The sequence below is a fragment of the Syngnathus acus genome, chromosome 2 (genome assembly GCF_901709675.1).
Source record: "Syngnathus acus chromosome 2, fSynAcu1.2, whole genome shotgun sequence".
Classification (NCBI taxonomy): Eukaryota; Metazoa; Chordata; class Actinopteri; order Syngnathiformes; family Syngnathidae; genus Syngnathus; species Syngnathus acus.
This window is the reverse complement of record NC_051088.1, coordinates 3,822,977-3,845,017: the sequence shown is the minus strand read 5'-3', so window position 1 is coordinate 3,845,017 and position 22,041 is coordinate 3,822,977. Positions and strand designations below refer to the sequence as shown.

The 22,041-nt window shown below is 43.4% G+C and overlaps 2 protein-coding genes and 2 long non-coding RNA genes across 8 annotated transcripts in view; 1 reads left to right on the top strand and 3 right to left on the bottom strand.

Annotated features, from left to right (window-relative positions):
• Positions 1–8,012, bottom strand: part of atf7a (activating transcription factor 7a) — a 32,840-nt gene extending 24,828 nt beyond the window's left edge. The window contains exons 1-2 of one of the 5 annotated variants that reach the window (XM_037274791.1): positions 7,947–8,012; positions 448–519 (exon numbers count right to left, since the gene is read on the bottom strand). In XM_037274791.1, the coding sequence (XP_037130686.1) occupies positions 448–495 (48 nt within the window). In that variant the 5' untranslated portion in view covers positions 496–519; positions 7,947–8,012. Of the gene's footprint in view, positions 1–447; positions 544–627; positions 1,946–7,946 lie in introns of those variants that run through there. The other 4 variants (XM_037274775.1, XM_037274765.1, XM_037274755.1 and 1 more) reach the window with 4 other exon arrangements.
• A 2,476-nt stretch (positions 8,013–10,488) lies between these two features.
• LOC119115104 lies at positions 10,489–11,184 on the bottom strand. Its single transcript, XR_005096095.1, has 2 exons — positions 11,122–11,184; positions 10,489–10,745 (listed from the first exon to the last, which is right to left on the bottom strand). It is a non-coding gene; the product is annotated as an uncharacterized LOC119115104 (long non-coding RNA).
• On the top strand, positions 10,647–11,420 carry LOC119115101. The gene is made up of 2 exons (XR_005096094.1): positions 10,647–10,733; positions 11,110–11,420. It is a non-coding gene; the product is annotated as an uncharacterized LOC119115101 (long non-coding RNA).
• A 4,358-nt stretch (positions 11,421–15,778) lies between these two features.
• Positions 15,779–20,759, bottom strand: asb8 (ankyrin repeat and SOCS box containing 8). The gene is made up of 4 exons (XM_037239283.1): positions 20,590–20,759; positions 19,694–19,860; positions 19,505–19,609; positions 15,779–17,952 (listed from the first exon to the last, which is right to left on the bottom strand). The coding sequence occupies exons 2-4, from the start codon at positions 19,820–19,822 to the stop codon at positions 17,317–17,319; spliced, it is 870 nt and encodes a 289-aa protein (XP_037095178.1). The 5' UTR covers positions 19,823–19,860; positions 20,590–20,759; the 3' UTR covers positions 15,779–17,316.
• Between the last annotated feature and the right edge of the window lie 1,282 nt (positions 20,760–22,041).

The following is a 22,041-nucleotide window of genomic DNA, read 5'->3' as shown; positions in this document are numbered from 1 at the left end:
AAAAACGGGCGATATAGATCGATGTTTACGTTTAGCATCGATGCCAACAAATCGTAGAGCATTATATCGATTAATCGATGTGTATCGATGAATCGTTACACCCCTATTAAACACACAAAAACTTTAATGCTCCAGCCCAGGAGAGCTAAGCAGTCACCAAGCCCGCAACACACATTCTAAGTGTGGACATCTCCTGCGTGAAATTCAAGTAGACTTTTGGAGTTTCAGGGAAATCAGGACCACCTTGAGTCACTGGCGGCCACAGCTGCAAATTGTGTCTGCAGGCAGTCCGGGACAGCAGCGACAGGTTGCAACAATATCGCTCTGATTACTCACAGGAGCTTCCGGACTGACTCACTGCTGGAGGAGACAGCGGCGTCTCTCGCAACGCCAGCGTCTTTGAATACACACAGCCGTAGCGTATAAAGCACATGAGAGCAGACTCACCTGTCCACAGCCAGGAGCATGGCACACAAAAGGTCGGTCGTCGCCCATTTTTGCAAAGAGCTTGCAATGCAACTGCGGGAGAGAAGAGGAGAACATGACTGGGCGGTTTTTCGCTTGATGCCCCTTCGGTCCAAGAAGGTGGCTATTTAAAAACAACCCCTGTCAAAGAGGGAAACACACAGCAAGGCAGCGAAAGCAAGTTTCCCTGATGATATTTCCTCCACACGACGGGGGCTTCTGCTCAGCCAATGATGAGCCGGCAAGCAACATCTCACGCTTTCTCATCTTCTGTGTCATTTGCTTTGTAACCCCGCCTTCTCTCTTGCTGTCCAGCTTAAGTTTGTCTGACAACTCGCTGATAGTACAGGCAGATGACCCGCCGTGCATTCTTTAAATTTATGACAAAGTGCAGAACGGCTGGATAAAAGGGATGGGCGGGAGTAGCTCATTTGTGACGACTTGGGCTTTGGAACCAGAGGGTCATGTTTCATGGGTTGCTACAGACACAATGTAAAAATAGCAAGTAGGTCTTGGAGCGATGCGAGCCTGCTTCCTGGCGATTGTCGAGGTGCCCTTGAGCAAGGCGCCAACCCCAGTCCCCAGCTTAAGTGATGTGAGAATGAAGCACTGTGTGCACGTCTCTTTCACAGTGACTGCTTTCTTTGTATGCCAGCATTTGTGTGAAATGATTCACTGTGAGGTGAGCACCAAATATACAGCTGACTGACGGTTTGACAAAAAAACTGTTTCTGTTACTATATTTGACTTATTTACAACATTTTCTTATGTTTTGCTTTTGGTAGACATTTCTCAAAGTCCCAAATCTAATTCAAATGCCAAGGCATCTCATTTCCAGTGACTACAATAAGGAATAGGGATGCGATCAACGATTATTCAAACATTAATGTAATGATGAATGTCGATGAATTGGGAAATAAAATATTTCTTAAGCCAACATTTCAAGTCAAAGGCCTGGCATGACACCAGGTGTGAAACAGGTCGCAGTTTTGTGCGTCAGTCTCCATCGCGGATATACGTGCTAGACACCCGGTCTGGTTCCACCAACACATCGGTGCCAGGACCCTCACAAAGTACTGAGCCTATTTGGGAAGACAGCGGTGTGCACATGGGACTCTTACCAAGTTCGTTAGAGGAAGGGTGTGGACTGCGAGTGGCAAACAACACATTTGTGTGGGGGAGCAACACATTTCAATTTTACTATAAGGACACGCAAGACAAACTTGGCCAGAACCAACATGAACTGTCACATTTGATTTTTGGGGAAAGTCCACCATAAACGCCTAGAAGGACATGAGTGGAAAAGAACATTTTGTTTTAGGATCATGGCAGATGTTCTCCACTAGTGGGTCGGAACCCAAAAGTGAGAAGTGAGGACAGCGAGTGAAATACATGTATTATTATTTTGATTATTCCGGTGCAGCGCAGAGGTGAACAAGTATCCACATGAAACATATAAGGTAACTTTTGGAAGCAAAAGAAAACCTTACACACACACACGCACATACATACACACACACACACACACCGTCAAGCAGAGTAAGTCCAGTTCTTAGTGGACTAGGGCTGTGCTGTGTGTCAGCAGGTATTCCGCAAAGAAAGAGGAGTTTCACTTTTGGAGTCTATGGAGGGTAAGAGCCGTTTGATCTCCTGAAGCACATGATGCTTACGGCTGCCAACATTTACAAGCGATTTTTCTAAACAAGAAGCCCAAAGGTACCGATCATATGCGGACCCGGCAACCATGGCTGCACGGACCCGTCTGCAGTTACAAGAGCGTGAGTGACAGCCCATGGAAAATAATTGTAACGTTTTTAAAAATAAAATGTATTATTTAGACTTGATTTATTTTCCAGCTAATTGTGTGAATCATTTACCCATCCAAATTATGTCAAATTTCGCAGAGATTCCGAAAATAGACAAACAGATGTAAATAAATACCCTGTATAGGTCTATCCTTCGGTGCAAAATAAAATATTCCGCCAAAGCAGTGATGCCCGAGTTGTTTCTTGGTTAAACTGATGGTCCCTTGGACAAAACCAGTTGAAAACCCCTGCATTAGGGCATATCGTCCCATGCAGAGCGGAGCAAATGGTTTCACACTTTGCCGTGTACCATTGCATCCTTAATGTTTACATCTGCTTGTGTGATTTGCGCGCCAGACGTCTGGACTTATACTCACTTTATATACAATCTATATACACAAACTGCGTTATTTTCACCGTAGAGACAGAAAATAATATGAAAAGGCTGCAGAGAAATGAATATATCCACGTTCTGCTCAAGTACTGTGCTGCAAAGCCAATATCTCACGCCTCACTTTTAACCCGATCAATTTTATTCGGGTTGGAAAAAGAGCAGCCCAGAGGTCTTAGCCGGAATTTTAAAAACCCATTCAAAGGCATATTCGGATTTCTGCGTGTGTTTACATGGAATTTAAAAACCCGAACACTGCCCTTATTCCGTTTTGAGAACGATTATTGACTGCATGTAAACGTAGTCAATATAGCCTCCCTGGAACTGCTCACCTTTTGAGTGACATTCATGAAACATTACTCGCTTGTTGTCATTTAAAGACGTGAAGAACACACATTTGTGTGTTTTGATTTTCACTTTCATGAACAAGGTTTTGCATAAAGAAAAAGTGCTTGCATTCAACGATCGATAGATGCATGGTGAAGCGAATGAACTGTACACACTAGCATTTGAGCATGTAGCAAGGGGCACATGGATTTTAGCGCATCTGATATTTTTGAAAGAGGAATATGTAAGCCTTTGGCAAAAAATGGTATTGTTTTTATACATTATGCTTCATACAGAACCCACTGCAGCAAGTTAATTGAATGTGAAATAGTCGAAATTACAACATAGTTTCTATGCAAAACTCTCACCAGCAATGCTCAACACACTGCAGATTGAGGCTAAAATTTTACCTGGCTGTCATTATTTTACACACAAACTAAAGTGAAGTGTTAGTTTTAATAGAACACAGAGCAATCCAATCACCGGTAACAGGAACACATAAATATATGACAAGGATTAATATTCTCATTAATTGATTAATTAAACGTTTTGCGCCACGCAATGCATTATGGGGACAGAGTGACTGGATCATATGACAAGACTGTGCGGCAGTGTGCTGACTGCAACAAACCAGCACGTACCAGCAAGGTGCAACTGGCTCTATGTTCATTAGTGTCACCAAAAAAAAACAAGAACATTATCAAGATTTATGCTCTAAGTAAGGCTCATGAATTGAGAATTGAGCAAGCTATGGCTTATTTTCAATGCACATGCATTGCTTTTAGATGGGAACGTCACCACCATCAGCTCACTTGCATTAGCATTCAGTTTTGTTGCGCTCCACTCATATATGATTTTGTGTGGGTGCCATCCAGTGTTCAGATAGAGAAGCTACAGTTGAAAACTGGTAACACCTAAATCACGATTTAGTCGCTTCAATCGTATGCGACTTTCTTTTTAACACGGTTTGGTCATGGACTCCAATTTCTTTTGTCGAAAGTACATTTTCAAGTAGTATTTTAAATGAATGATGTAAGGACCGTATGAAGCTAAATGACTAGTGCTTAAACCATAGCGCTAATGATTGATGAATTTTACATGACCAATTTAAAAGCTTTTGATAATAAGAAGTCGGGCTGTTTGATCTTTCGGACCGCTTTATCGCAGAGTTAGGGATAGCTAGGATTGTTTTTGATTCGGAAAGGGGGAAGTTCGCAGAAGCACCTCATCTACAGTCACTCAAGTCAAAAAGGGTCGACTGACACAGTAGTAGAATAAGTAAGTGGCTGCTTATTTCTCTCTTCCATCCAATTCAAATGGCATCAAAATGATTTGATGTGTGTGGGAATTCACGGTGAAGGACGGCAAAAGTACCCCTTCAGCTGTCCAACAACATGCCTGACCTAAATTAACGTTACAAAGGACCCCTTCTGCTTCCTAAATATATGCCTTTCTAAAAAACCAAGACTTTCTATAGACTTTCGGGGTGAACGCGATTCCCAAATTCTGGACCCCGAAGTCCACATACAATCGAGATTTAGGCGTATATGTCAAGTCGAGTCCTCACATGCAGAATACATAGAATATTTTCAAAATCACAAAACCTTAACTATTGCCAAAAGTTACTTGAACCACTCTCCCTCTTTTTCTTATGTAATTATTTTAATTATACTTATCCACACATCCATTATCTTAACCGCTTTATCCTCACAAGGGTTGCAGGTGGGCTGGACCCTATCCCAGTGGTCTTTGAGCAGTAGGCGGGAGACACCCTGAACGGGCTGCATTTATCCCTTAATGAATCAAGAATTGGTCTGTTTTTTATACTAAAAGCATATAGATTCAACAATGTTTTCAATCAAATTAATGAATTGCTTGGAAAAAAAATACCAGGTTAATCGATTATTAAATAAAAATCAGGTCAGTGTAGCTCGAACATTCAAACTTTTACATTGAATCCATTAATCGTTATGAGTATTGGTCTATCACACTCATGGATAATCATTTGGTATTGGAATTAGCAGCATAAAAGTAGAATAGAATAGAATATTTTCAAAATCACAAAACCTTAACTATTGCCCTAGTTTTAAGGCATATCCAGGTTAACTAAACACTAACATTTAACATTTATCTTATGTAATACTGTTGTTATTCTGATGTTATCCGATGCTGACATGCAGGTAGTTGTTTATGTGCATTTTGGCCATCTGCGCGTAGGGGTTATTTCAGATGTTTCTTCAGTAAAAACAAACTCGGTGCAGAGTGCCGTCAGAAACAAATTATTCAATTTTGGTTATTCCCTGTATATAAAAGTGTGTGTACTTCCAAAAAGAATAGTGTTGAAAATGCTAGGATCTATTGTAGGACTGTTTTAATCCCATTTATTCCAACACTTGGTATCAAGTGTGCCTACTTTCACCTCCTTTTATTCAAGGTGTAATGGAGGTCTTTAAAGATCCAAAGTGACACAGTGGTCTTTACTTCAAGGTGTCCAGATATTTTATTTCCACTTTCCCATTGAGCTGCAGCCGAGCTCACTCCATTTAACTTGGGTTTCTCCAACTCAGCAGGTGTAAGGGAACAAGTCTTAAGCTATAAGCAGCCACCCGGTGTTTGATGCCGCTTGCTAGGAAACTGGCTAAACAAACTGTATTAATAGCTCACGCTGCAGCCATGACGTTGGAATTGGAGGCTTAAATTGCCAGAGGCTAGGGAAAGACCCCACACAAAATGAAAGGAATAAGAACGCAAGGGGTGGAAGAACAAAAGTTGGCCATTGGTGCACAGCGGGAACCTGAGGTGCTGTTAATATGGTTTACGACCTTCTAAAATGGGCGTGTACGTATATTTATGTAAGCAAGTGGACCTGAGATTTGGACACCAGAACAAATGAAATTTGATACCCATCACTGATCTAAAAGCCACATTCATACTATGCGACCACATCATGCTGGACAATGCAGAAAGGACAGAGGTTTTTCTTCCAATAAAGAATGAAATATTTCAGCTGTATTGAACAAGCCCTCAAACTACCTCTTTTCATGGCAATTCCTCAAAATGATTAGCAAACTTGGGGCGCCATGCTCCACCCACATAAGATGTCATATGAGAACCTAAAACACATACATTTTTACCAGAATCCACTCGTTTGCAAGTATATGTGAGTTTTGGACATGCTGATGGCCCCAAAAAGGCTGTTATTTCATCAGATGAATATTAGTTGAAACTGGGAGCATTAAACTTTGATGCCAAGTTCCACATCCCTTAGTGGTCCCCAACATTTTTAGCACCACGGACCGGATTACTGTCAGACAATATTTTCACGGACCAGTGTTTGATGACGTCACGAGTTTTGCGAATAAAACTTCTAAAAACAATTCTAGAAAATCAAATGTCGAAAGCATCAATAAATTAAATAATCACTGCACATTGTTTATAGACGTTTTCTTTGCAAAAATCATCCATGTTTGAACTACAATCTCATTTCTGCAAAACAGACCAACCACAATCCTAAACGTCATCGTACTTTCTTTCCAGCCAATCATATAGCAGAACAACAACAGAAGTGCGTTACCACATAAACGTCACTATCCCAACTCAGACTTCAACCCTTAGTTCCAAGGGGGAATTCTGTATGGGAACACCACAGTATAATATAATAATAAAACGTGAATCCACTGTGTATTCTATGCAACTTTACTTGCAGCATCCTCATAACATCGTGCCAACAACATTGAGTAATGTTATGTGATGTTCACATCACCGAGGTGTAAAATAATGCAAGTTATTTATTCTTTCTTGTGCGGCCCGGTACCAAATGATCCACAGACCGGTACTGGTCCACAGCCCGGGGTTTGGGGTCCACTGGCTTAGATGACATACATTTTCAGAGAAAGAGCTTCTTGCAAGAATTGGTGAGCAATTCATGGCATGTGCTCAAAACGCCAATAAGTGGAAAACAGAACTATGTGACATTGCGCTCATGTCGCATTTATATGGCTTGTCCAAATTTGTGGACAGTTGATTACGCCTGTTTGTAGCCCTCTCCATAGAATACAAAAGTGTGCCAAAAACATGACCTTCATTCACCTGATGAAGGCGTTGACAAGCATATGTTTGAATGCCGTGGCGTTGAGCAGCTCAGGTATCAATACTTAAAAATATCATCATTACTTGGGACGAACTACAGGCCTGATCTTGCAGATAGATCCTCAACTCCACGATACGGCAGCTGAGCAGATAACGCACTTTTGTGACGTCCAATACGCGCCAAAGAAAGAAGCGTGCATTGTAATAACTTGTTCGTAAGCGCGCCAGAGAGTTTGCCGTATTTTACCATTGTTTTTAGTCTGTATCAATTTCAGACAAACATCACCCCGCCTTTTACCGTAATACGGCAGCCGATTCTCTTCGATTGGCTTGCGAGCACGTCAATCAATAACATGTAAGGCAATCAAAGCCTCCGAGACTGACACTCGGATCGTCGAGCAGACGCTCATTGGCTAAAAGCTTCGAAATCACTTTTGTATTCACGAGACAGAAAAAAAAGAGGAAAAAAAAGAAAAGAAACAACTAATGGCTAACTGCTGTGCTAGCATTAACAACAGGCCAAAAGCACACTCGGCGCGGTTAATAACATCGTTATTGACAGTTTCCGAGATGACAGCAGTGTTAAATAAACGCCAATGCACACGTAACCGACTTGAGCCGATGTGCTTGACACACTTTACGATTGACTAAAGTCAGGGAAAATAAACTAACATGACTTGTTAGCGGACTGACACTTTGAGTTCAAAGCGCGTCCGAATGAAAGGTTAGAGCAGCGACAACACTTGACGTGCACTATAAAAACACCAACATAGCATGAAAACGAGCGTGAAAAACTACTTTAGTGATGGCTAGCATCAGGGACACATTTGTGTAGAATTCAAATGGTAATAAAGTGTTTACAAACTCACTCTTGTGCCTCTCTCTCGGGCTCTCCTTTCCTTTCCCCTGGAATTTGACACTCCCCTTGACGTCGAGATATCGCGAGAACTGAAGTACGTCACGTTGTGACTCATCGGCCGCCCAAGTATCCTCTCATCGCTCCCGCTCTCCAAAATAAAAGTAAAAAAACTACTAGAAAATTTACATCTTATCCATCGAAGCAGGAATAAAAGGAGACGCGTCAAGCAATGAATAATAGTATAAAAACTGTCTAATACAACAACTGTAGCCATAAGCAATGAAAGCAAAGGAAAAATAAATATCGGATATCTTGAAGTTATTACCTTAGTAGTTATCGTGATAGGTAAAAGATGATCACGCTCAATTTGTAAAACACAAATTGGGCATACTCAACTTTTTCCATTTATAGTTTACACATTCAAACACGTCTTTGATTAAAATGTCCTTTAAACAAGTTCGAAAATATGCAATAAGACGATAGCTTTGTTGGTTTCATTTTTAATTAGAAGGCTATGGAGACCCAACACGGGAACTTTGAATACATTTTTATTTTGCGTGTTTGTGTTTTTTCCATTTCTATGAGTGATACAAGGGTTTACCAAACTTTCTTCCTTTTTTTTTTTTTTTAAATGGCTCAATTGCTTGTGTATAGTTTTGGAGGTTTTGAGCCATGTGCGGTTGGTAATAAGAGAATGTGATCAAAGACAAGGAACAAGAATAGTCTTACCCGTGGAGTGTGTGTCCTCAATGAATTAGAGTCACAGTAGGTTGGAAGAATCGGATTTGTAGATTGCTAGCATGAATGTATGCTTTCTTCCAAATTGTGTTCCACCTTCTTTTGTCTCTGTGTGACGCTGACGCTGCTGTTGCGGCTATTGAGGAGCGATTGTGACGTTTGCGGCACTGCGCTCTTTTGATCTGCTCCATTATGGTACTTATAATCTTATATATTAAACAAAATACACGAGGAAAAAGGCCATACAAAGCTGGGAGAATAAGGCCAATAATAAAGTCAGCTGGACCACAGGCTTTTGGATGGCACGGTTAAAAGGCTTCAAGGAGATTCGAGACGCGATTAAATGTGCGCGCGTGTTTAGTGACTTAACTTTATTGTGTTTATTGTGTTGATGTAAGCCTTACATCATTCAATTTCATTCTCCGTAAGGGTTATGAAACTTCACATTAAGGCAGCCCTAAATTTCACCTCAATGCCCTTACAAATTATGGTGATAACATTTATTACAATGATTACAAACAGATTCTTTTGTTCAGACAAAAGTTACAGTCGAAAATGTCAGCATATAACAACTAAAACTTTTATTTGTCTGAACAAAAGAATCTGTTTATAATAATTACGGAGACATGATGAATCTCATCGAAATAATTTATTACAATGTTTTTTTTTATCATCAACCCTGAGTCGTACGTACACTTGGACCGCGATTTTGCGAAAATGCTCCATTTTAGTCTCTGGAATGCGCGCTCTGCTACTACACAATTCAGAATGCATTGCGATAGCTGGTGCTATGTCATACAACAATTCTGTTGGCACAGACAGTTCTCCAGTCCTGTGTTTCCCAGCCTTTTTTCATCCACGGCCCAGGTTTTCATTGAAAAATTCTCGAGACACACAACCAACAAAAATTTGTAAAGTGTTACACCAGCTTCTATATTAAAAATAGTTATATTACAACAAAAGACGTTGTGAAAGTGCTATTTAAATAAAGTCATACTCCTATATAGGTATATATACGGAGAGAGAGAGAGTGAAATAATTGAATATGAATAAATAACTATATATTTTCTAAATTGTATTTCTTTTTTAAAAAAAAGTGACGATTTTATAAAAAGGATTTAGAGAATGTAAGGAATAAGCGATCAAAAGTGATTAAAATCCAAAAGAATCAACATGACTTTGTTTACTAGCTCTATAAATATTGAGACAATAAGAACAAAGTCACATTTAAAGACGCTCTGCTGTTCTGGCAGCAGTTGAGTGGTGATCTGATCACAGTCAAGGTGTCATGACTTGACTGTGTATTTTATGCTGGTGAAAATGAACAATCCAGGTTCTCCGGTTGAACTATATGCTGGGATTTCTGTTAGTCGGCAAACTTAACACGGCCGTCAGAGTGTCACTGTTAGCAAAAGCACACAGCAACACACACATAACCTGAATATTTGCCGATGCACCACAATCAGACCAACACATCATGAAATCTCAAGCTTAGTAAGTGGCTGACCAGGCCTTGCGCTAATTGACCAGTGGTTTGGCGATCCCATTTACAATGCGCTCCGTAATTAATAACGGACAATTTCCCACAGCACAGCTGAACATCTCTCATGGCACATCAGTGTGCCATGGTACAGTGGTTGGGAAATACTGCTTTGTGCAGGTCATTCAAATCACGTTTACGCTGTCGTTTTATTTGAAAGATGTTCTGAAAATAAAATCACTTCTCAAAATGGCGTCACTAGTTCGCTAGCTTCGATGAACAAATCATTGCACTGGCTTACAGAAAGAGTTCGTAAAGGTCAATCCACTAGTACTTGCAGTTTAATAAACTTGTTTAATCAATTATTAAGTAAATTGCAAGAGAATAAAATAACAGTTCGAAACATTGATTATCTTACGTGATTTCCTCTGAGTGGAGCTTACACCCTGTGTCTTATGTTTGTTTCTTCTCATAATCGTTAACTATGACACTGTAATTATTTAGCTTTAAGTAGTTGTGTAATGGGCGGCTCGGTGGCGCACTGGGTAGCACGTCCGCCTCACAGTTAGGAGGGTGCGGGTTCAATTCCACCTCCCTGTGCGGAGTTTGCATGTTCTCCCCGGGCCCGCGTGGGTTTTCTCCGGGCACTCCGGTTTCCTCCCACATCCCAAGAACATGCTTGGTAGGCCGATTGAAGACTCCGAATTGTCCCTAGGTGTGAGTGCGAGTGCAAATGGTTGTTTGTCTCTGTGTGCCCTGCGATTGGCTGGCAACTGGTTCAGGGTGTCCCCCGCCTACTGCTCGATGACGGCTGGGATAGGCTCCAGCACGCCCGCGACCCCCGTGGGGACTGAAGCGGTTCAGAAAATGGATGGATGGATGGATAGTTGTGTAATGGGGGGCGGCTCGGTGTCGCACTGGCTAGCACATCCGCCTCACAGTAAGGAGGGTGCAGGTTCGATTCCACCTCCGGCCCTCCCTGTGTGGAGTTTGCATGTTCTCCCCGTGTCCGCGTGGGTTTTCTCCGGGCACTCCGGTTTCCTCCCACATCCCCAAAAAACATGCTTGGTAGGCCGATTGAGCGGTCCAAATTGCCCCTAGGTGTGAGTGTGTGTGCGGATGGTTGTTCGTCTCTGTGTGCCCTGCGATTGGCTGGCAACCAGTTCAGGGTGTCCCCCGCCTACTGCCCGATGACAGCTGGGATAGGCTCCGGCAAGCCCGCGACCCCCGTGGGGATAAAGCGGTACAGAAAATGGATGGATGGATGGATAGTTGTGTAATGGGGGCGGCTCGGTGGAGCACTGGGTAGCACGTCCGCCTCACAGTTAGGAGGGTGCGGGTTCGATTCCACCTCCGGCCCTCCCTGTTTGTTTGCATGTTCTCCCCGTGTCCGCGTGGGTTTTCTCTCCGGGCACTCCGGTTTCCTCCCACATCCCAAAAACATGCTTGGTAGACCGATTGAGCACTCCAAATTGCCCCCAGGTGTGAGTACGAGTGCGGATGGTTGTTCGTCTCTGTGTGCCCTGCGATTGGCTGGCAACCAGTTCAGGGTGTCCCCCGGCTACTGCCCGATGACGGCTGGGATAGGCTCCAGCGCGCCCGCGACCCCCGTGGGGACAAAGCGGTACAGAAAATGGATGGATGGATGGATAGTTGTGTAATGGGCACCTCTGATGTATCCACCATTATCTTCTACCGCTTATCCGGAGTCGGGTCGCGGGGGCAGCAGCTTTAGGAGGGAGGCCCAGACTTCCCTTTACCCAGCTACTCCCCAGTCCTGCTCATCCCGGGGGACCCCAAGGCGTTCCCAGGCCAGCTGAGAGACAGTCTCTCCAGCGCTTCCTGGGTCATCCCCGGTATCTCCTGCCGGTGGGACATGCAACACATCCCCCAAGGAGGCGTACAGGAGGCATCCTGAAGACATGCCTGAGCCAACTCATCTGGCTCCTCTAAATGTGGAGGAGCAGCAGCTTCACTCCGTGACCCTCATGGATGACCGAGCTTCTCAGCCTTTCTCCAAGGGATACCTCAGATACCCTGCGAAGGAAACTCATTTCGGCCGCTTGTATCCGGAATCTCGTTCGTGACCATAGGTAAGGGCAGGAACGTAGATGGACCGGTAAATTGTGAGCTTCACCTTTCGGCTCCGCTCCCTCTTCGCCTCTTGTCTCAGCTCTCTCTTCACCACACCGGACCAGTACGGAGCAGATGCTGCAGCGATCCACCTGTCGACCTCACGTTCCATCCTGCCCTCGCTCGTGAACAAGACCCCAAGATACTTGAACTCCTCTACTTGGGGCAAGAGCGTATCCCCAGAGAGGGCATTCCACTCTGTTCCGACTGAGGATCATGGTCTCAGATTGGGAGGTGCTGATTTTCATCCCAACCGCTTCACACTCGGCTGCTCCAGTGAAAACTGGAGATCACGGCTTGAAGAAGAACCACATCATCTGCTAAAAGCAGAGATGCGTTCCTAAAATCACTAAACCGGACACCCTCAATGCCTCGGCTGCGCCTAAAAATTATGACAATAAAAGTTATGAACAGAATCGGTGACAGAGGAAAGCCTTGGCGGAGTCCTACCCTCATCGATAAAGCCAACTCACTGCCAGAAATGCGGACCAAACTCTGACATCGGTGGTACAGGGACTGAACCGTTCTTATCAGTGGGTTCGGTAACCCGTACTCCCGAAGCACGCCCCACAGAACTCCCAGAGAGACACGGTCGAACGCCTTCTCCAGCGACAAAAAACTTGTGGACTGGTTGAGCTCCCATGCACCCTCGAGGAATCTGCCGAGGGTATACATATAGACGTCGTTCGTTGCCGGTCAGTCCATGCCGTTTCGTCTGCTTTGACATACGCACCCCTGTCACTTGATTCCCGTTTGCCTGATCCGTTGTATAGCCTGGCTGGTTGTCTGCCTTGACACACGCACGCCTTCCACCTGATTTCCGTTTGCCTGATCCGCTGTGTAATGAGATGCCACCACGACACACGACGCGAGCACGCTGACCGGCTCGTCAGTCGCCTCGTGCACCTGCTCTGCTGGCATTCCAGCCTCCCTTTTCCCCTTTTCCTCTTTTCATATTCCCTCAATAAACAGTCCATGATGCACATGGTTGTCCTGCCTTGTTCGTGACAGGCTGGCTGGCGCGCTTGTCTGCAGTGATGTACATTGATCAGAGGCACGCCCCTCACTGTCAGCGACCGGAGTTGATGACCCCTGCTGTAGTTTCAGTCAATAAATGACCTCAAGTGCATGCAGCATTTGTCTACATTTTCTTGCGTGTCCAACTTCATTGGATATGCAATGCAAGTCAAAACAGAATAGATCAAGTGACTCACAAATGACTGGCTAATATACATGCATTAAAAGTATCATGATATAGTTTAATCTTCTTTGAATGCTGAGTTAATGGCACACAAAAAACATGAACAGCGCACACACTTTCTCGCTCTCTCTCCCCCTTGTTCCCACAGTTGCATAGTGATATGTTTAAGAACTCTGAAACAGCTCACACAAACTCACTGCAAAAGACCTTGACGTTTGCCACAAGTTCACCTCCCCTCACAACCCCTCTCCGGCAACACATGACCCAGTTCATGGCAATATACAATGTTGCAATGATATATATAAAAAAAAAAAAAAAAGTTCAGATTTAAGGATTTACTTTTTTCGTTCTTCATTCAAAGATCCTCACTGAACTTCTGGAGTGAGTTTGCTGCACTGAAAGTAAAGGGGCCGAATAATATTGCAGGCCCCACTTTTCAGTTTTTCATTTGTTAAAAAAGTTTAAATTATCCAATAAATTTTGTTCCACTTCACGATTGTGTCCCACTTGTTGTTGATTCTTGACAAAAAAATAAACTTTTATATCTTTATGTTTGAAGCCTGAAATGTCGCGAAATGTTGAAAGGTTCAAGGGGGCCGAATACTTTCGCAAGGCACTGTATAGCTGGTTCACTGTTCCATGGCCAGGACGAATACCACTCTGCTCCTCCTGAATCCGAGATTCGACCTCCCGACGGACCCTTCTCTCCAGCACCCCTGAATAGACCTTACCAGGGAGGCTGAGGAGTTTGATCCCTTTGTAGTTGGAACGCATCCTCCGGTCCCCCTTGTTGAAAAGGGGGCCTACCACCCCAGTCTGCTAATACAGAGGTACTGTCCCCGATGTCCTCGCGATGTAGTAGAGGCGTGTCAACCAGGACAGCCCCACAACATCCAGATTCTTTAGGAACTCTGGGTGGATCTCATCCACCCCCGGGGCATTGCCACAGAGAAGTTTTTAAACTATCTCTGTGACTTCAACCCCAGAGATTAGAGAGCCCACCTCAGAGTCCCCAGGCTCTGCTTCCACCGTGTCGGTGGAATTGAGGCGGTCTTTGAAGTACTCGCCCCACTAACTCATAACTTCCCGAGTCAAGGTCAGCAGCACGCCATCTCCACCGTAAACAGTGTTGGCGGTGCACTGCTTCCCCCTCCTGAGACGCCGGATAGTGGACCAGAATTTCACCGAAGTCGTCCGGAAGTAATTTTCCATGGCCTCGCCGAACCCCTCATGCCCCTATTTTTGGCTCAGCGACTGCCGAAGCCACGTTTCACTTGGCCATCCGGTACCTGTCGGCGGCCTCCTGAGTCCCACAGGTCAAAAAGGCATGATAGGACTCCTTCAGCTTGACAACATCCCTTACCGGCGGTGTCCACCAGCGGGTTCGGGGATTGTTGCCACCTTACAACCACAGCTTTAGTCGGCCGTCTCAACAATGGAGGCAAAGAACATGGTCCACTCAGACTCAATGTTGCCCACCTCCCCCAGGATGTGGGAAAAGACCTGCTGGAGGTGGGAGTTGAAGCTTTTTCTGACAGGGGAGTCTGCCAAACCTTCCCAGCAAACCCTCAATACATTTGGGTCTGCCAGGTCAGACCGGCATCTTCCCCCAGCATCGTAGCCAACCCACCACCAAGTATTGATCAGTTGACAGCTCCGCTCCTCTCTTCACCCTAGTGTCCAAAACATGTGGCCGCAAATCCGATGACACCACTACAAAGTCAATCATTGAACTGCGCCTTAGGGTGTCCTGGTGCCAAGTGCATCCACCCTTAGGTTTGAACATGGTGTTCATTATGGACAATCCATGTCGAGCACAGAAGTCCAGCAATACAACACTGCTCGGGTTCTGATCGGGGGGGGGGGGGGGGGGGGGGGTGCGTTCTTCCCAATCACGCCTCTCCAAGTCTCACTGTCATTGCCCACGTGAGCATTGAAATCACTTATTTTCTACCGCGCATACCACCTCGGGCTCTTTTCCAGCCAGAGGGGACATTCCACGTCCCCTCGAGCCAGCTTCTGTAGCCAGTCTTGATTGGACCGCCAAGCCTTTGGCCACCGCCCAGCCAATCCCTTTGGTCCCTCCCACAGGTGGTGAGCCCATGGGAAGAGGGACTCATGTTGCCTTTGCCCGGCCATCAGACACTCACCTTCAAGCCCCTGCTTCCAGGACGTCTGACGTATTTTATTTAAATTACTACCTGATGATGACTATTGATGTACACAAAAAATGAAAAAGTACATTACATTCATTAAAGTTACCCCCCCCCCCCAAAAAAAGATGCTTTTGTTGGCGTAAAGAAGATGCACCTTTAACATGATATAAACATCTGCAGCACCACAACACAAAACCATTCATTTTCAACTTAGGTACATAATACAAAGCATATTGTGTAAATCTTAAAAATATTAGTAACTTGATGTTCATTATAGTTACATTAGAGACAGTTTAAAACACACACACGCGCATACACAAACAGAGCGAACGGTTCGCTCCTCTATGGCAACTTTGTTTTACGTTGAATTGCACACAGAACAGCAGGCAAGGTGTCACGTTATCAGGCGAGACTTAGGTGATCAATTTGTTACCCATCATTTGTTACCTCAGTAGTGTAAAAGAAAGTGATGATCCCTGGAACAACATGAAATAAAATCTCTCATCCTTGTTCCGTGCATTAAAGACCGCCTTGACAGACTAAGTGCTTGGAATTTTAGAGGTGCCTCCATGAATTATATAACATGAAATGTAAATGGTGCAGCGATACAGCCGTGTGACATTCTTAAACACACTTCACTGTAACTTCTGGTGACATTTCATCAAAAGCTACGTACTTGACATGCCATGCCCCTTTTCCACTGTAACTACCTTATGTTAGTAACTGTTCTGTCAGTGTTCCAAGCATAGCAAGTCAATATCGGATCAGTACATATTGAAACTTGTCAAGAGTCAAACACACAAGAATCTCTTTACTGTTGTTAAGCCTGTATCTCACTGAGCCGCAATTATTTGCGCATGTAGATTTGTTTTTTTTCGTCAGGAATCCTAAAAGGTTGCAAAAAGTTGCAAACACTTTTTCTTGTTGAAAAGATCAAATTTTATTTGCGACAAAAACAAAAAACTGTTGACGACCCTCAAAACTGTTGATGAATGTCTAGCGAACGTCTGTGAGACGGTTTGCGACTTTAAACAAACCCTGATGAGGGGGGAAAAAAAATAAAAAATAAACATTCGTGCGCAAATGCTTGCCAACCTTTGCAGTTCAGTGAAATACGGGATTTAGCAACAGAGATTAATTTGCTATCCTGTTATGATACATTGAGGCATGAAGGCGTATTTGGGCCACATTCTGGAAAAAAACAATACTTCTTAACAATATGACTGATTTAGTGATACGAGTTTACTGGTATTTTTGGTGGGATATTTAATTCAATTCTACAATTTTGATTTGTGTGATTTTGGCCTGCTTTGTGTGGCCTTCTGATACATAGGTGTTCAAGATCCAAATTCAAGGACTCTCCCGTTGTCCATGTACTTTTGTTCTAAAATACTATATGTAATCATATTGCACTAAGTGCCCAAAACAATAAATTACTTGTAGTAAAGTACTTGAATGCCTGTCAATGTTAATTTTTTTTTCTTCCAATATACTGATGGCAGCTGAATGAGTCACTTTTGTAAGTATGTCTTGTTTAGACTGAGGCGCTCAGTGCAGCGCAGTTTTCAACTAGATCGCCTCGATCCAGTTCTGCGCAGTGGAAAGGGGGCATGAGAGGCTGTTGTGTTTGTTTGAGGCAAGAAGAAAAACTCCGCCGCAACCCAATGCTGTCTTAGTCTCTGAGGAGGAGATACTCCTTGATGGTCTCTGGTAGAGGAAGCTCTTTGACTGCTGTGGGCAGGAACCGCACGCCAAGACTATGCCTCACGGCGCAGCGTGCCAGAGAGCGCAGTGTGGGCGCCTGGGCTACCATGCCGGTGAGCCTGGCAAGCAGCTGTGGATCCTTACTAAGCTCTTTGGGAAGCGTTCCGTCGGCCCGGCGGATTTTGAAGTGCCCGGCTGCCCGGCACAACAATTCCAGGCACTCCTCCTCCTGCTCGGTGCCCAGGCCGCGTGCCAAGAGGGCCACCAGTCGGGATATGGGCGTCTGGCCCTTCAAGTTGGTCACATGCACCTGTGCGCCATAGTCCAAAAGCACTTTGACGCTTTCCAGGTTACCCTTCATGGCTGCCCAGCTCAGTGGCGTATCACTGTTGTAGTCGCGGGCATTGGGGCAAGCCCCGCTGTCGAGCAGCGCTCGCACACACTCGGGGTTGTCTTTAAACGCGGCCCAGTGGAGCGGAGTGTCCTTATTGCCATCCAGAGCGTTGGGCTGGGCCCCGTACTCCAGCAGCAGCTCCACACAGCTCTCGTCCTTCTCTGCTGCATAGTGGAGCGCCGTGCGGTTGTAGCCATCTAAAGCGTTCACCTGACAAGATGCAGAGATTACGCTAGGGCGGGACATACAATGCAAAGTCCAAATTCCAATACAAGCCCAGTGTGAGGTTTTTATATGATGTATTTACGTTTCCAGGGACATAAATCATATGACCTTACAACCACAAACGCCAAAATTAACTCGCCTTATCTACTGCATATCACTGTTTTTTTTCCCCCACCAAGAGTGAATTACTTTTTAGCCTTAACAAAAGTCAAGTATGTCAAGTATGAGGTTCTCAAGACACTTACATTTGTTGAGGGAAAAGTTTTGAAGGCGCATTGACTCATTGGAGAGCCAAGCATGGGAATCACCTCTTGCCATAAATCCATATTTCAAGTGTGTCTTCTATTATTATCTATGAATTGCATCTTTCTTTTGTGTTGAAAGAAACACAAAAGGCACTTGTATTGAATCCTCAGTGGGCCCTTTGCAATTGCAGAGAAACTTTCCAAATACTTTTGTTTGTTTTACTCATTTTGCTAGCTTGTGGATGGAAGAAGGATGAATGATGGATTGTGAAAATTTGGCAAATTGCTCACCTCTGGTTATAAGTAAAATAAAAAAGATCCACAACACAGAGAAGCCTTAAAAAGTGAACCACAAGAAACGAGTATCCACTATTCACAGTCAGCAGTTAATTATCGACACACCCAAACAGAGAATATTTAAAAAAATTTAACCCTCTAATGTACTATATTTACATTACATGTTAGTGTCAATGCATTCCCTGGAGTTTAGATTTAGAGAGTGTCTTTATAACGTTTATTTGTGTTGTTTGGGCAGATGCTGGTGTATAAATATCACTGATTGGTGTACAGTACAGCAATCCTTCGCTATATCGCGGTTCACCTTTCACGGCCTCGCTGCTTCACAGATTTTTTTCACAGTGCATTGTGTTATGGCTTCAGAAGAAAAAGGCACTACAGAGTGGAGTCAGGCGGCAGCGGCACAGTCAGAAGCGCAGTGAAATATGCGTGATTCACAATTTGTCTATAGTACGTAACTATATAGTATGTACTTTGCATTGATGATTAAAACTCTTGTACTGTAGTTATTTGTAAGAAAGCGTTTACTTCTCTTTGTTAAACAAATGCTTGGGCATGAAAACAGGTTTTGTAGTTTGGTTTCAATGTTATACATGTATAATAATGGTAATAAAATAAAGGTTTCTACTTCACGGATTTCGCCTATCACAGGGTTTTTTTGGAACGTAACCCCAGCGAAAAATGAGGGATTACTGTAATTCAGTGATGTCAAGCTACCAAAGATCAGGCATCAGTGTGTTTAAGATGCACTTCCATATACAGATATACAAAACGATTTTTATCCACATTTGGAAAAGGCCTTTTTGTGATCTGCTGATAACTAATATCATGTTTTTTTTTCATCTCTTTTTCACTGCCGCGATGCATATCCCAACTGTGCCCCAAAAATTCTCAATCACTTAAGAGGACATATTTTGTAAAAGTGACCTTTGAGTTGCTTGCATGAAAACAAATAAGTCTCTGGAGCGCCTGCCCACTCATAGTGTGACACATACCTCTGCCCCCTTCTCCAACAGCAGCTCCACACAGTCAGCATCAGCAACCATGCAGGCGCAGTGCAGGGGCTTCAGTGTGCCATGCATGCGGTTCACATCGGCACCCTTTGTGTGACATATTAACAACATCCATCAACACAAAAAATGGGAAAACATATTCTGGCTATATAGTCAGACAAGACAGGTCACCTTGCGAATGAGATCCTCCACGTTGTCATGCGGGAAGGAACGGATGGCAGCGATGGTGCGGATGAGCCGCTCGGACAGGGAGTATTTACTTTGAATGCTTTGCATGATGTACCACATAGTAGAACTCATGTGTTACTGACGACCATGGCACCCATACAGGGGTGACACTGTGGCACATCCACACACAGGGTTAAGTGTAAGGAGGGAAACACAGCAGCAGTGCACTGACATCAGCAACTCTTGCAAGACCTGCTCAGGGTGCATCGAAGGAAGGGGTGGGGAAAACCTTCGTGCTGAAGGGCCACGTTTGATATTAAATCTGGCACATGGGCCAGGTCATTGTTACATTTTATTTGAAATAGCTTTGTAAAATCATCCAATGGAATTTATTGTATTGTTATACCTCTAATTACAGTTAATCATTGAACTTTGGGAAATATTGACAGAAACAGGTGACACGCAATATTATATTGCATGTTACATTGACATAGTTTAACAATAAGCATACATTACATATTATACTTAAATGTGGCTATTGAATGTAAATGCATGATCCGCCACGTTAACATTACTCACGATCCGACGCCAAATGAAAATATATTGTTGAAAAAGGATGCACACGTTATACCGTGGGAATACGTTTGATAACCACACAGCACCTAGAACAAGCTGACGACCTCATTTAAAAAAAAAATTGGGCTATTTTTGCACCACTGTCTACAGTACGGCAACAGATAGCAAGCTCGCTAGCATTAGCTAGCTAGCAAGCTAATGCAGTGAGCATTGAAAACCAAACACCGAAGGCACATAATACACAAACGACAACAATTTTGAGTTCTTAGCGATGGACCTTCCTTCGACCCTCTAGAAGTGGACGGTTAAAGGCGAATACGTACCGTTAGTGATCAGCAAACTGACGCGTTTGTCAAGCTGCCTATTTGGAGGGACCGTTTATTTGCTACTCGGTTTGACAGACAAAAATAAGACGTCATCGTCACATGTGACCACGCCCCAGGTTCCTCGACCACTGCACTAGTGCAAACCGCAGTGTGTGTGTGTGTGTGTGCGTGTGTGTGTGTGTGCGTGCGTACCGTGTGTGTGTGTGCGTGTGTGTGTGTGTGTGTGTGCTGTGTGTGTGCGTGTGTGCCATCGATATCTCTCTCTCTCTATGAAATATTTTTTTCTGTAAATAGATCAACACTGATTGAAGGTAACTTCAGGTATTTGTTTTCATTAGAATTTCTTTTAAATCCAATTCAGCAACTGATTCCAAAATGCTTTTCAAAGAAAACAACACCGGTATAGATATGAGAACAAGCAAGTTCTCTTCAATGAAAACTCCAGCGACCTGAAAATTTATACCTAATGAATGCCACCTATTGGTCAATATGTAAAACTATATTATATATATATATATATATATATATATATATATATATATATATATATATATTATATTTTTTTCCATTTCATTACAAAACATAAGGCATTATGTTTTATCCTTTAAGTCAGCGACCTGAAAATTTATACCTAATGAATGCCACCTATTGGTCAATATATATATATATATATATTTTATTTTTTTTTTAAATTATTTTCCGTTTCATTACAAAACATAAGGCATTATGTTTTTGCCTTTAAGTCAGCCTTTTGTCTTTGATTCTCAGAATTATGGAATCTAGTCAGGAGCCGGATTGTGTGGTTCGGTGGGTCAGACTTGGCCTATGATCTTGTTGATCACTGCTGTATATTGTCTCAAATATCTCAAATCTGTATGCATATTGACCTCATTGTTTCATTTGCAGCTGATATACATTTCATCGTCACAAAACATTTAAAATTTTACTGTCAGTAATATTGTGGCACCCCCCCAAGAAGTGAATCTATTTGTAACTCTATGACTTTTCAGTGACTAAGAGGGAAATAATTTTTTGATGGGTGGCCATTTTAAATCATCCAATATGGATAGAGCATCCTAACAAGTACCAGTGTACCAAATTTCATACGTCAAGACCAATTTGCATTTATCCTCCTTACAGACCAGATTAAGATATTACTGCTTAATTTGTACTCCACAAATAGTTTATCAGAATGCAGTTTAGACTAGTAGGGGCACATAGAATACTATTACTGTAAAGAAAATGTTTGACTAGAAATCTCCAAAATACAACAAACACACGAGGCCATGTTTTTAAAAAATAGGACACATTAACAACCCTCCCCAAACTATCAGCGCTTGCTTACAGAAGCTCACTTTCTCACTCTTACACAAAAATAGAGTAAGTAAAATGTATTTGCCATGGCGTATGATGCACGCAGAAGCAGAGAAAAGAAGAATGTGACACAGG

What these genes read in the sequence shown, in the direction of transcription:
- asb8 (XM_037239283.1), bottom strand. Translation starts at nt 19,822, where the DNA reads ATGAGTTCTACTATGTGGTACATCATGCAAAGCATTCAAAGTAAATAC. An exon ending in TGGAGGATCTCATTCGCAAG is followed by an intron (nt 19,610 to 19,693) that starts GTGACCTGTCTT and finishes TGTCACACAAAG; the next exon opens with GGTGCCGATGTGAACCGCAT. An exon ending in TGTTGGAGAAGGGGGCAGAG is followed by an intron (nt 17,953 to 19,504) that starts GTATGTGTCACA and finishes GCATCTTGTCAG; the next exon opens with GTGAACGCTTTAGATGGCTA.